Here is a 12,977-nt window from a genome sequence, read left to right as displayed (position 1 = left end):
GTGTTTGTGTGTGTGGGTGTGTGTGTGTGTGTGTGTGTGTGTGTGTGTGTGTGTGTGTGTGTGTGTGTCGACAGGCTCCGCGGATGGGAACGCTGATGGGTGTCTACCTGCCCTGCCTGCAGAACATCCTGGGCGTGATTCTGTTTCTCAGGATGACCTGGATGGTGGGCATCGGCGGCGTCATCGAGGCCTTCATCATCGTGCTCATGTGCTGCTCCACGGTCAGTCACACCCCATGCAATAGAAATCGGAGATGACAATGGACTTAACTTTGATGAAAATGTCACAATTTGAAACATCTTTATGGTATTACAATTAAGGTTCATTTTTGTTTTTGCAAATCATAATTAATATAGTAATTAGTTATTTATTTTTATTAATATTTTAAATTAGCTTTTGTTTTTATAGTTTTAATTTAAATTTTGGTTTAATTTTTAGTAATTTTGTTATGTGGAAGTTTTTTTTTTTTGTCCCTAAAAAAAGTTTAATTTCTAAATAGTAAATTTTTTTCCAGTTTTAGTTTTCAGTTAGTAATTTCAACTTAAACTTAATTCATACGATATTAATTGTTATGCATAATAATTATTTTATGCACGAATTTGTAGTTTCTATTAGTTTTTTTAATATTTTTAAATAGTTTTCTAAATAGTTTTAGGATTTTTTCAGTATTAGTTAGTAATTGTAGTTAGTAATTTTTGTTTTATTGCAGTGTTTAGTACTTCAACTTAAACTTATTTTGGAATTTTGGGTTATTTACATATTTGTTTATTTTTGAGTTTATCATCTAATGTTTATATTTATATTCTATTTCAGGTTTATGTGAATTATCAAAATTTTTTAATAGTTTTAATTTGAGTTAACAGTAACAACAATGCTTTTGATACTGGATTGCATTGTTCTTAATAGGTTAAGTGAGATTCACTTTATATCTGAATATTTTCAGCCTTTATGAATCATTGCATTTACAGTGAATAATAAAGACATAATACTTTCACATGCACACAGCTGATGCAATCATCTAATTTCGGTTGATTTTTAATTTGCATGTCCCACATTTGCATGCCATCACATTCTCAAAGACCCGCTGATTAACGTGCATGTGTTTCCGCCGAATGCAGGCCTCCTGCTGCACATATGTATGTGTCACCGAGCAAGCATGCACTTCAACATACATGCCCGTTAATGTGATGTGTAAGTTTGCAGGTGCAACCTAGATTCTCCAGCGCCCGTGGTCATGGAAGTGCTATTTTTATAATGAGCTCAGAAATCTCACTATTTTCTATTTCTTCATCTCTCTTTAACTCGCTCTCATACATACACATGGTGGATTTGAGTTTGGAATAGCATACTACAATACTACTCTCGTAGAGTGAGATGCATTAAAATAGCCCAAATACGCACAACCACACTGAGGTTAAATCACCTGCGGTTCTTAATGGAATATTTCACCCAAAAATGAAAATTTGCTGAAAACGTATTCCCCCTCAGTCCATCCGAGATGTAAATGAGTTTGTTTCTTCATGAGACTTGGAGAAAAGTGTAATTCCATTACTTGCTCACCAGTGGATCCTCTGCAGTGAATGGGTGCCGTCAGAATGAGAGTCCAAACAGCTGATAAACTATCCATGTCATCTGAAATTACCAGCTCATTGCCAGGCGCCCGTCGCTTGCTTTTCATCGCGTTCGGTCTCTCATGGCAACAGATGGAGAGGAGGAGAGAACGCTGATTCTTTCATGCATCACAGAGATGGAGACGCCCGCCTCTTTAAGACAGACTGAAGCCGTTAGAAATGCAGAAATTAATCATTAAAGGACACAAACAACAGCATTGATCCACTTTCAAATAGTCGGCAGGCACATAAATCTTGATAGGCGGATGGCAGACATTTATTTATGGATCGTGACGGTCATGAAATGATCAAATTATTTGTGGGAATGCATTAATGCATGAATATGAGTTGACTGTTGTGTATTCAGTGATGTAGATGTAATCAAATTAACACTTAACACTGAGACAGTGGCTCCGGTCCAAAACCTAAAGAGAATTGGCCGAATTCTAAGGCAGGCAAGGCAATCCCAGAATGCATTGCTCAAGCTCCAAACAATTGCAGCCAAAATGAGAGAAATGTTGATTATGCATACATTTACAGCCATTATGAGGTTCCACACTCAGATCGTTGTGCGAAAGGAAGATGCACATCTTTATTCTGCACTTCTGTTTTCTGAGCTCGGCTGTATTAAATTCATTTTCTGATGTGTCATTTGATTATGTAAATGTATCCTCTCGAGAGACCAAATATTGCCAGCACCAGTGAGGAGGCACATACCTGAATTAAGATACTTACTGACAAATAAATAAAGTTTGTGTGTATAATACCGCTTGAAAAGGTTTTTTTTAAGGAAATTAGTGCTTTCATTCAGCATGGATGCATTAACTTAATCAAAAAGGCATTTATAATGTTACTAGTTTTCTGTTTCAAATAAATGTGGTTCTTTTGAACTTTCTATTCATCCTGAAAAATCAAATGAATTGCAGTTTTCACAAAAATATGAAGCAGCACAACTGTTTTCAACACTGATAATAATCAGAAATGTTTCTTGAGCAGCAAATCAGCATATTAGAATGATTTCTGAAGATCATGTGACACTGAAGACTGGAGGAATGATGCTGAAATTTTATTACATATTTATTTTGAAAAGTAATGGACCTCATTTATGAAAAAAGTAGAACAAAATTCTGATGTCGATTGTTTGTTGTGTGTGTGTGTATGAGTGTGTGTTTTAGTGTGTGTGTGTGTGTGTGTGGGTGGGTGGAAATGGACCAGATCTCACATGAGTCTCGATTATAGTCAAGATAAAACACTTAGTCTCAATTAGTGTCTTATCAAACCCGTCTGAGAGAGAAAACTGCTGATTATACGCTGATTAAAGCCTAATGAACTAAAACACTTGAATCCTCTCCGAATGTATTGTTCAAAGGTTGCTCTTTCATAGCTCATGGACTTTGTCTCAGATGTTTCTCCTGAGATTACTGGGGTGTTTTCTCAGGAGAAACATCTGAGAAGGAGGAGACTTCAGAAGTCTTTATTTGCTCTCCATTTTAAGTTTTTGTGTAGGAGAAACAATTCACACGGTGGGTTGGAAATGATTTTGATTTGCACAGTTTTGTATTCATGTGTATGCGTCTGTCACGTCTCACTGACAATGACGTATGTGTTCACAATCAGCCACGAGATGCCTTTTGTGTTACAGTGATGTTCACACTGTGTCTTTATAGGCAAATAATGAGAAACACAAAAAAAAGCAAATTAATCTGAAAATGATTCTTCCACCTTGAAATATAGAGTAGAATATTTCTCTCTTTTTCTTTTGATTGAAACACGTATTTGTTTCTGTCTGTATGGTGCATGTCACTTTCTAAAGAAGTATCAGTCTGACAACTCGTTCCCTTTCCTCCAAAATAAATGCATCTGCATTTCTGGAGACAGTTCAGTGCTGATTTAAAGACGGCTTTAATCTCCAGGACGTTTTGCAATTGCTTTGGCTCAGTGCAGCAATATAAAGAGACATCTCAGAGGAGGTTTCAAACGAGATCAGATTTATTCTGGTACTTTCAGTTCTACTAAATTGCTTTAATCAAGGCAATCTGACACAACTATAGATCTCCTGCTTTCACAGTCTCCTGCTTTGCTGTTTAAAATATGATATCTATCTATCTATCTATCTATCTATCTATCTATCTATCATCTATCTATCTATCTATCTATCTATCTATCTATCTATCTATCTATCTATCATCCATCCATCTTATGTCAAAGTAATGAAACCTACACTTCAGTAGGTGAACCAGATGTTGATTCTTAGTTCATTTAGTGAAGGATTTATCAGACGGATTCAAACTAAACTGTTACAGTCTTTTTACAGTTTTTTTACTATTGAGAACAAAACATTTTCTTGTCATTATTTTGTATACAAACTCAAAAATCATGATGTACTGCATGATTTTCTAGTATCATATTCAACTTTTTGTTGGTAGTTAGTTGCTGTTGTTAGAAATTGATGTATCATCCTGGCATTATTATATATCTAATGCATTTAAAATATGCTTATTCACCTAATCCTTCGGTGTGTTTTCTTCTAGACGATGCTCACTGCCATCTCCATGAGTGCCATTGCCACGAACGGTGTCGTGCCAGGTAAGCAAGCCCCTGCTAGAGCTTAACATGTGCATGTGGGTCGTCTTGGCAACGGGAAGCGGTCACCGTAGCGACAATAACTCCGAGCAATGAGCAGACAGCAATATCCTCAAAGCTGTATTTATGTATTCATAATTGGCCGAGCGTGTCCTGTCCTAATGACCGCCTCGATCTCATCTCCTGATTGGAGGAGAGCAGAGGTGAGGTGAAATTGCCGGGTTCGGTTCCCCGTCCGTTGTTCGTCAGCAATAAGCTGCTATTATCTCTATAGTGCTAAAAGCCTCTATAAGCATGCTTAATATTTTCCAAGAAACAGGAAGTTGTAATTGTGGGTTGTATTGTGCTGTTTTTCTGCGCCGTCAACATCAGAATGCTTCGGTAATATCCCAGCAGATCGTCACTTCTTCAAATGCAAGTTTCCTGAAAGGGTTTTCTGTTTGCATCGACAGCTGGAGGCTCCTATTACATGATCTCTCGCTCTCTGGGCCCTGAGTTCGGTGGAGCTGTAGGCATCTGCTTCTACTTGGGCACCACCTTTGCTGGAGCCATGTACATCCTGGGCTGCATCGAGATCCTGCTGGTGAGATCAACAACCTGTGTGAACCTCGCTAAGACACATTTCTCAATTCTTAAGTCACTTTTTCTCTTCACACAGCTCTCATAACCAAGTTTAAGCTTGGCACAGCAGTACATGTCATGTTAAAAATGCACTTAATGCCAAAACACTTCATGCATGTCTCAAATCAAGTCAGGTTGAAGGTTGTCACCCAACAAATGCACTTTGCGAAATAATGACCTACAGGAAGTAGCATTACACATTGTTTTCTTTTGCAAAATTACATATACAAATGTAAGAAATCACTGCAGTATTTGTGACGTGGTTCATGTTTGCACTACAGTAAAAAATTATTCTTAGGTTTCTCTTTTTGTATCGATGAAATGCAAGACTGACACTTTTTTAAGACTGAATCTTTTTTAAAATTTAAATATATTTAAGTATAGTATTGCTGTAGAAATGTAGCAAATTTGAATGTTTTGAACTTAAGTTTTTTTGTTTTGTTTTTTATTTTTAAGTATGTGAATGAGCAAAGTTTTGGTGATGATTGTGTCCTAATAAGAAAAGAATTGATGCTATTTTAAAGATGCAGTCATTGAATGCATTTTGTGCCAAAGCAATGATAAATGATCCACAGTTGTGAAAAGTTTAAGTCCTAGCAATTGATTTTTGCATGAAGGTACCTCTGAGGGCAAGCGATTTCACACTGGGTTTTAACACATAATTGTCATGTGTCCAGTTTTAGAGATAAACAAGAATATTTAAAGTAATAATTCGAAAAGGCAAATCCTGTCAATTACTCATTCTCGTGTCACCTGTACAAACCAAATGAAAAAACAACTTTGAATGTTCGCGTAGAACATGCAGTACTTTAAAGATTATGATTTTGTTTTGATATATTTGGCATGTGGTTTATTTGGTAACAATTTACAATATGGTTTCATTTGTTAACATTATATTAGTTAACATGAACAATACCTATACAGCATTTATTTATCTTAATGTTAAGTTTGACATGTACTAATAGAGTAGTAAAATCAAAAGTTGTATCTGATAACATTACTTAATGGACTGTGAACTAACATGAACATGAACATTTTTATTAACTAACAATAACAATGGTTAATTAATGCATGCTGCATTATACAAATATATTGTTCATATATTTCTTCTGCAGAGCATAAAAGAATATTTTGAAGAATGTTGGAAACCAAACAGTTTTGATTCCCATTTACTTCCATTGCATGGACAAAAAAATTCAATTCAAGTCAATGGAAACCAAAACTGACTATTGCTTTAAAAGGAACACATTTCTGGTTTGGTCTTGATGAAAGGGTACTTGAACCTGAATAAGGGTTCAGATTTTGAATCTGTTTCTCTCACAACTCTTGCATGGCTTCAGAAAATGTTTTAATATAAAGCATAAGTTGTATGGACTACTTTTGTCTTTTTGAGATCTTGTCGGCGCACTGGTCACTGTATTATTTTGTGGTGCATGGGCATTCAGCTAAACTTCTCTTTTTGTTCTCCACGAGAGAAGCAAAGTCTAAATATGGATTTGGAATGACATGAGGCTGTACTAAAATAATTTTATCAAAAGACTTTTATTCTTTAAATGCACGCACACAGCATCACTGGCAGTGGCAGCGAAGGGCCCGCTCTAAACTGCCTTTAAAAATCAGATCAAGACATCACAGTAGTCAGGATGTTACGCAAAAACACTGCAATCATATGTCTACATGCATTTTTTAAAAAGTTGATTTCATTTCTTCTTGTTCATCAGTCTTTCTCTCTCTCTCGTCCTGCTTTCCTCCCCTCCTCTTACAGCAAGTAATTAAGTAATTATGCAGACTCTGCGTTTAATTGCAGCGCTGATGGGCGCTAGCGTGTCCTTCGAGCTTTGCTCATCTGGTGTTTTAACACACGTGTTCTCGTTGCTCATGTATTTCATATTGCATTGCTGGTCAGGGGCTCCAGTGTGTCTGACTTCTGGGTTAATTCTGTCTTCCGGGGGAACATAGGCTTAACTCCCATTGTCCATGCAAAATCTTCCCTGCGCTCTGAGATCGGCAGGTCCGCGACGTGCTGATTTGAGCGAGAATTTTATCCAGCCTACGGTTCAGAAGGACACTAAGACGTCTATTTAAAGTGAGCCGTCGCTTTTAGATTAAAGCTGTATTGTGTAACCCAGCAGATATTATAAAAATGAATAGCGACTAGCTGATCATATATGTGTGTGTTTCAGCAATTGAACAGCACTTATTCGCTTCCCACATGCAGATCACGCAGTCTGTGAAGAGCACTGAATCCTGAGGGAACACCACCGGTTGATGAAAAAATAATAATAATGATAAACATGTAAATATTCAAACTTTTTAAAAATATATATATATATACTGTATATAAAAAGTAATAATATTATACAATATTTATTTAATGGCAAAAATGGGTGAATCTCGTGAGAAAAAAAAATCCCGGTCATGTGAATATGTGAATATGTTTTTCATTCATTTTTAGGATTTTTTTTTTAGCATATTTTAATTTAGAGATTATTTAGATGAGATGTTTTTTCTAAAGTGAAAAATGTTAATATAATATATATTATATAAATGATTGTTTTAAGTCTACTTTATGGTTTATATGGCATACAGATTTGTTATTTAATATTATACAGTGTTTATTTAATGGCATAAAATGGGTGAAACTTCTGAAAAAATATCTGGGTCATGTGAAAATGTCCTGGGAAAAAAATATATTTTTCCTAAATTATATTTTTGCTAAATTTTTTGGAACAGATTTTTTTCATTTTGAGGCAATCAACCCTCTATGGTACAGAGTTGCCACATGCCAACAATTAATTTCTACTTATTTCCTTGTTATTCTGGAAAAAAAATACAATATATTGCAATATGGTAATTAAAAGGGTCGGCCTTAAGGTAGCCAATGATGGGCTGTTTTTAAGTAAAATCACATTTGAATGTTCCTTCAAAACACTTTTTCCCACTGTCACCCTCACATGGAACGCACCTGTTGAAGCGCTCCAGAAATTGCTCTGTTATGTCATCTCTTCTCAAGGGGGATTTTTTTGCATCATCTTTGGTTAGTAAATTACATATTTTTATTCACAAATCAACACTGTCTAACATAGTTTTACTGTAAATTGAGAACATTTCAACACTGTACATAAGGAAAAATAGGCATGTTGCCATATGGCAACGCTGTACCACAGTGGAATTGAAGTAATGTATTTCCCCATTGGGATTTTTTATAGATAGTAACATCAATAATATGATTGCATTTGTTTATATATTTGAAGTGTTTATTGTAGTATAGTTGCATTTATGTATGAATAAGAAATTTATTTATTCTTTTCAGAAAATGAACACAGCTATATTTCAAGGAAAGTGCTTTTCCATGTGATGACAATGAGGATGAGTTATTCTTCAGTGACCGTAACAATGAGTGTGTGTGTGTGTGTGTGTGTGTGTGAGTGTGTGTGTGCGTGCGTGTATGTGTACCTGGTATTTATCACATTATGGGGACCAAATGACATTTTTGAGGTCCCCATGAGGAAACAAGCTTATAAATCATACAGAATTAGTTTTTTGAGAAAGTAAAAATGCAGAAAGTTTCCTGTGAGGGGTAGGTTTAGGGGTAGGGTTGGTGTAGGGCAATAGCACATACAGTTTGTACAGTATAAAAACCATTACGCCTATGGAGAGTCCCCATAAAACATGGAAACACAACATGTGTGTGTGTGTGTGTGTGTGTGTGGATGTGTATATGTGTGTGTCTGTATGTGTGTATGGCAGATTTTGATGGAAATTAAGACTAGATGCATCAATTTTTAAAAGAAATGTGCATTTAAATTGAAAAGAAAATCATAATTTAATAGAAAAACAAATTTTTTGGCCATTTTCCATTGTGGTTTTCCTAAATACAAAGAAATTTAAATCTGTTTTGATTTGTATAATTGAAGCTATTTCATGTAATATATAGAAAAAATATTTCATGGTTAGAACATAATGCATACCATAGAGGGTTAAGCATATTTTCATTTAAAGATCATTTAGATGAGATGCTTTTTTTCTAAAGTGGAATATAACAATATAACATATTTCTTTTTTGGGGTGAATTATGACCCAGACATAATCTTGACAGATTGCATAAGATTCCCAATAATTTCTCACTTTTATCCTTCTTATAAGGGGGAAAATATGAAACAGTTTAATGAACGATGCAATGTATTGTGCTTAGAGCGGTGAAACGGAGCATATGCACCCAAAAGTTTATGGCATTGATTATAATTTAGGTAAGGTCTCTAATAAGAGCTAATGGCAGTCCATTTGCAGTATTAATTCCACGCTTGACTAGTTCAATTAGCGCTTGTAGAACTGAACTCATGCTTGTCTGTTTTACCGCCTGTGTCATTGTGAATCTCACTCATCTCTCATTATTTTGTCCCTCTTTGTATGTTTGCTATTCTTTGGCTCTTTTTGTAGTTTTATACTTATTTTTAGATTCATCTTGTTTGTTTGATGAGGTTTGTTTTTATCATTTGTACACACTTTTTCTGATATTCTGACCTTTAACCCTCCCCAATCTTGTTTCTGTATTATATTTGACTGTTCAGATTCTGTTATAAACAAGTATATAACAAAAAAAATAATTATAAAATAAAACAATAACCTTTTAAGTCTCCACAAGCAAGTTTGTTAGAAAGATTAATGTCAAACATAGTCCATTTGGTTATTGTTTGGATTGAAATGATGATCTGAACAGGTTTTTGTCAGAAAAGCACAGTTACAGTATATATTTATAATGTAATACATTTATAATGACAGAAGGCATATGTCTTCAGAAGGTTTTAGCTAAAAGTACACAATATTTAATTTGACAGACACTTTTATGGGTAATTTATTATCAGAGATGCAGTTTAACAAGAAAAAAGTGAAATAATGAGGACAGCAGGTCAACGGCATCCCTAAACATTAAAGATTAAGTCTATAAAGTCTCAGGAAAATTATTTTATCACAGAATATTGATTGGCAGACCTAATTATTTTTGTTCTTTTTAATTCCCTTTTACAGTGGGGCAAAAAAGTATTTAGTCAGCCACCAATTGTGCAAGTTCTCCCACTTAAAAAGATGAGAGAGGCCTGTAATTTTCATCATAGGTATACCTCAACTATGAGAGACAAAATGAGAAAAAAAAATCCAGAAAATCACATTGTAGGATTTTTAAAGAATTTATTTGCAAATTATGGTGGAAAATAAGTATTGGGTCAATAACAAAATTTAATCTCAATAAATTCATTTTTCCTCCTTCCACCTTATTTTCTTCCCCTATCTCAGGTGTACATCGTACCACAAGCGGCTATTTTTAAGATGGAGGGTCTGGAGGGAGCCGAGGCCGAAGCTGCCATGCTGAACAACATGCGTGTTTACGGCACGCTGGTGCTCAGCTTCATGGCCATTGTGGTGTTTGTAGGAGTGAAGTACGTGAACAAGCTGGCGCTCGTCTTCCTCGCCTGTGTCATCTGCTCGATCCTCGCCGTCTACGCTGGAGTGATCAAAACCGCCTTTGAGCCTCCGGTCTTCCCGTATGTGCCTCAAATATTACAATCACATATATCAGATATATCTAATGGGGGTCGACCTAGTATTGGCCTGGCCGATTATCGGCGCCGATATTAAGTTTTATGGTTATCGGTATCGTCATTTTCTAAACCGATTTGCCGATAAAATAATTTAAAAGCATGTTGTAGCCATTTAAGAAAGTGTATTTTTATTTTATATTATTTATGTTTAAATATTATTTGTTTGTGTTTTGTTTAGTTAAATTTGTTAATTAAGAAAGAAAATTGTAAACATCATAATGACGTGGTAAATCGGACGGCAGTACGCCGGAAGAAACAAAGTGGGTCAGACATAATTTTTTGACCACCTTATACGTTTTTGTTTGTAGAATCCCTTTTTTGGAACAAGTTTCGATTGGTATAATTTGTATCTTCATTTTAATATGTTTTTTGTTGGTCAATTATTTACCTAAATAAACAAGAAGAAGAAATAAACGTTTCGTGGAACGAAGTGCGTTCAAGACAAAGAGCGCTACCATGCTTCCACGGCCAAAACAACAAAGCATTTAAAGAACATTATTGTCAGAGCCTTTGTTATTCTTAATTTTGACATTCATTTTCATTTTTACACCAGACAAAAATATCGGTTCAAAATATCGGTTGTCAGTAGGGCTGCACGATGCAATAAAACATGTTATTAAATGTGGTATTTTGTTGGACAAGAGGATCTTAAATGCTTCTCATGTTTGGAAAGATGTTTAACGCATGTTGCTTTTTTCAAATGCACATTATAAACGACACTAACTCGCCGGGTAAAGGCTCGATGGTATACAGAATAAGCATTTACTACACAGAGCCATAGTTCATTGACAAGCTACACAAACTGCTTTCTCCACGGCCAAAACAACAAAGCATTTAAAGAACATTATTGTCAGAGCCTTTGTTATTCTTAATTTTGACATTCATTTTCATTTTTACACCAGACAAAAATATCGGTTCAAAATATCGGTTGTCAGTAGGGCTGCACGATGCAATAAAAACATGTTATTAAATGTGGTATTTTGTTGGACAAGAGGATCTTAAATGCTTCTCATGTTTGGAAAGATGTTTAACGCATGTTGCTTTTTTCAAATGCACATTATAAACGACACTAACTCGCCGGGTAAAGGCTCGATGGTATACAGAATAAGCATTTACTACACAGAGCCATAGTTCATTGACAAGCTACACAAACTGCTTTCATAATCGCAGAACGATTTTATCGATTTCATAATCGCGCAAATAAATCGGTCTGCAGTTATGAAAAGGTTTTGCGTAGCTTGTCAGTAAACTACGACTTCATTGTTAGTTTCCAGCCGCAGCGATATCCCTTCTAGCCACAACCCTGGAAAGACGTGCATTACCTTTCTTCTGTGGAGCATATTTGGAGTTTCAGCGTGAGAGCGCCCTCTGGCCTTTGGATGGAGATTTACTACTGATCACAGAACCATGCTTCACTGAAAGATACGCATGACAATCGCATTCGATTAATCGTGCAGCCCTAGCAGTCTACTTGACTTGTAATAATCGGAATTGGTCCTGAAAAACACATATCGCTCGACCCCTAATATCTAACTGAAGTTGCTTTTTGTCCTTTAGAAATGATTTAGTTTGAAATTATTTCCACAGAGTGTGTGTGCTGGGAAACCGAACTCTGGTTTGGAAAGGCTTCGATGTGTGCGCTAAGGTCATCGAGAGAGAAAACGCCACGGTCACCACCAAACTCTGGCGGCTTTTCTGCGACTCCGAGTTCCTGAACGCCACCTGTGACAGCTATTTTGCCAACAACAACATCACGGAAATACAGGGAATCCCCGGAATTATGAGTGGCACACTACGCGGTAAATGCAGCCACAAAATGACATCATAATCATAACCATGCTTTTGGTGTCAATGAGATATTTTTTTGTTTTTTGGAAAGAAAGAAAGAAATTAACAATTTTATTCTGCAAGAATGCATTGCAAATAGATTAAAAGTGACATTTATAATGTTACAAATAAAGATTCTAATAAATGCTGTTTTTTTACTTTCTATTCATCAAAGACTCAACTGTTTTCAACATTCACAATAAGAAATGTTTCTTGAGCAGCAATTCAGCATAGTAGAATGATTTCTGAAGGAAATTCAGTTTGATCACAGAAATAAAATACATTTGAAAATATTTTCAAATAGAAAATAGTTATTTGAAATGATAAGAATATTTCACAGCATTACCAGTTTTAATAAATGCAGCCATACAGAAAAAATACATATTTTTCTAATTATTTTGTATGTTTTAGAATATACAAAAAAAATTGCCAAAAATATATTTGCTAAATATTTTTCAAAATATATTTATGCAAATTGAATTTTTGGTCATTTTTGTATTTTGTGGAAAATATATTAATAAATGTATAAATGTCTTTTTTTAAAGCATTTAAACATATATTTTGCCCTCCATATATTTCAGTCCAAGAAAACACATTCACACGTCACCACTGAAGAAAATCTTTTTGTTGCTTATAACACGTATGAACACATAACACATTTGAATAAAAATAAACAATGAATAGAGCCTAAACATAGGCTACTGTAAGACTAGAAATGTATTTTCTTGCCCCTGAAATA

General features: G+C 35.1%; 1 protein-coding gene across 1 annotated transcript in view; it reads left to right on the top strand.

Moving 5' to 3' along the window:
* LOC107560501 (solute carrier family 12 member 5-like) overlaps positions 1–12,977 on the top strand; it is a 151,270-nt gene that overhangs the window by 127,084 nt on the left and 11,209 nt on the right. The window contains exons 4-8 of the mRNA XM_016244702.1: positions 75–221; positions 4,142–4,196; positions 4,646–4,776; positions 10,107–10,354; positions 11,999–12,210. Of these exons, the coding sequence (XP_016100188.1) occupies positions 75–221; positions 4,142–4,196; positions 4,646–4,776; positions 10,107–10,354; positions 11,999–12,210 (793 nt within the window). The remainder of the gene's footprint in view (positions 1–74; positions 222–4,141; positions 4,197–4,645; positions 4,777–10,106; positions 10,355–11,998; positions 12,211–12,977) is intronic.

The sequence above is a fragment of the Sinocyclocheilus grahami genome, unplaced genomic scaffold, assembly GCF_001515645.1.
Source record: "Sinocyclocheilus grahami isolate Dianchi unplaced genomic scaffold, SAMN03320097.WGS_v1.1 scaffold731.1, whole genome shotgun sequence".
Lineage (NCBI taxonomy): Eukaryota > Metazoa > Chordata > Actinopteri > Cypriniformes > Cyprinidae > Sinocyclocheilus > Sinocyclocheilus grahami.
Note: the sequence above shows the minus strand (reverse complement) of the source record. Positions and strands in the feature narration are given on the sequence as shown.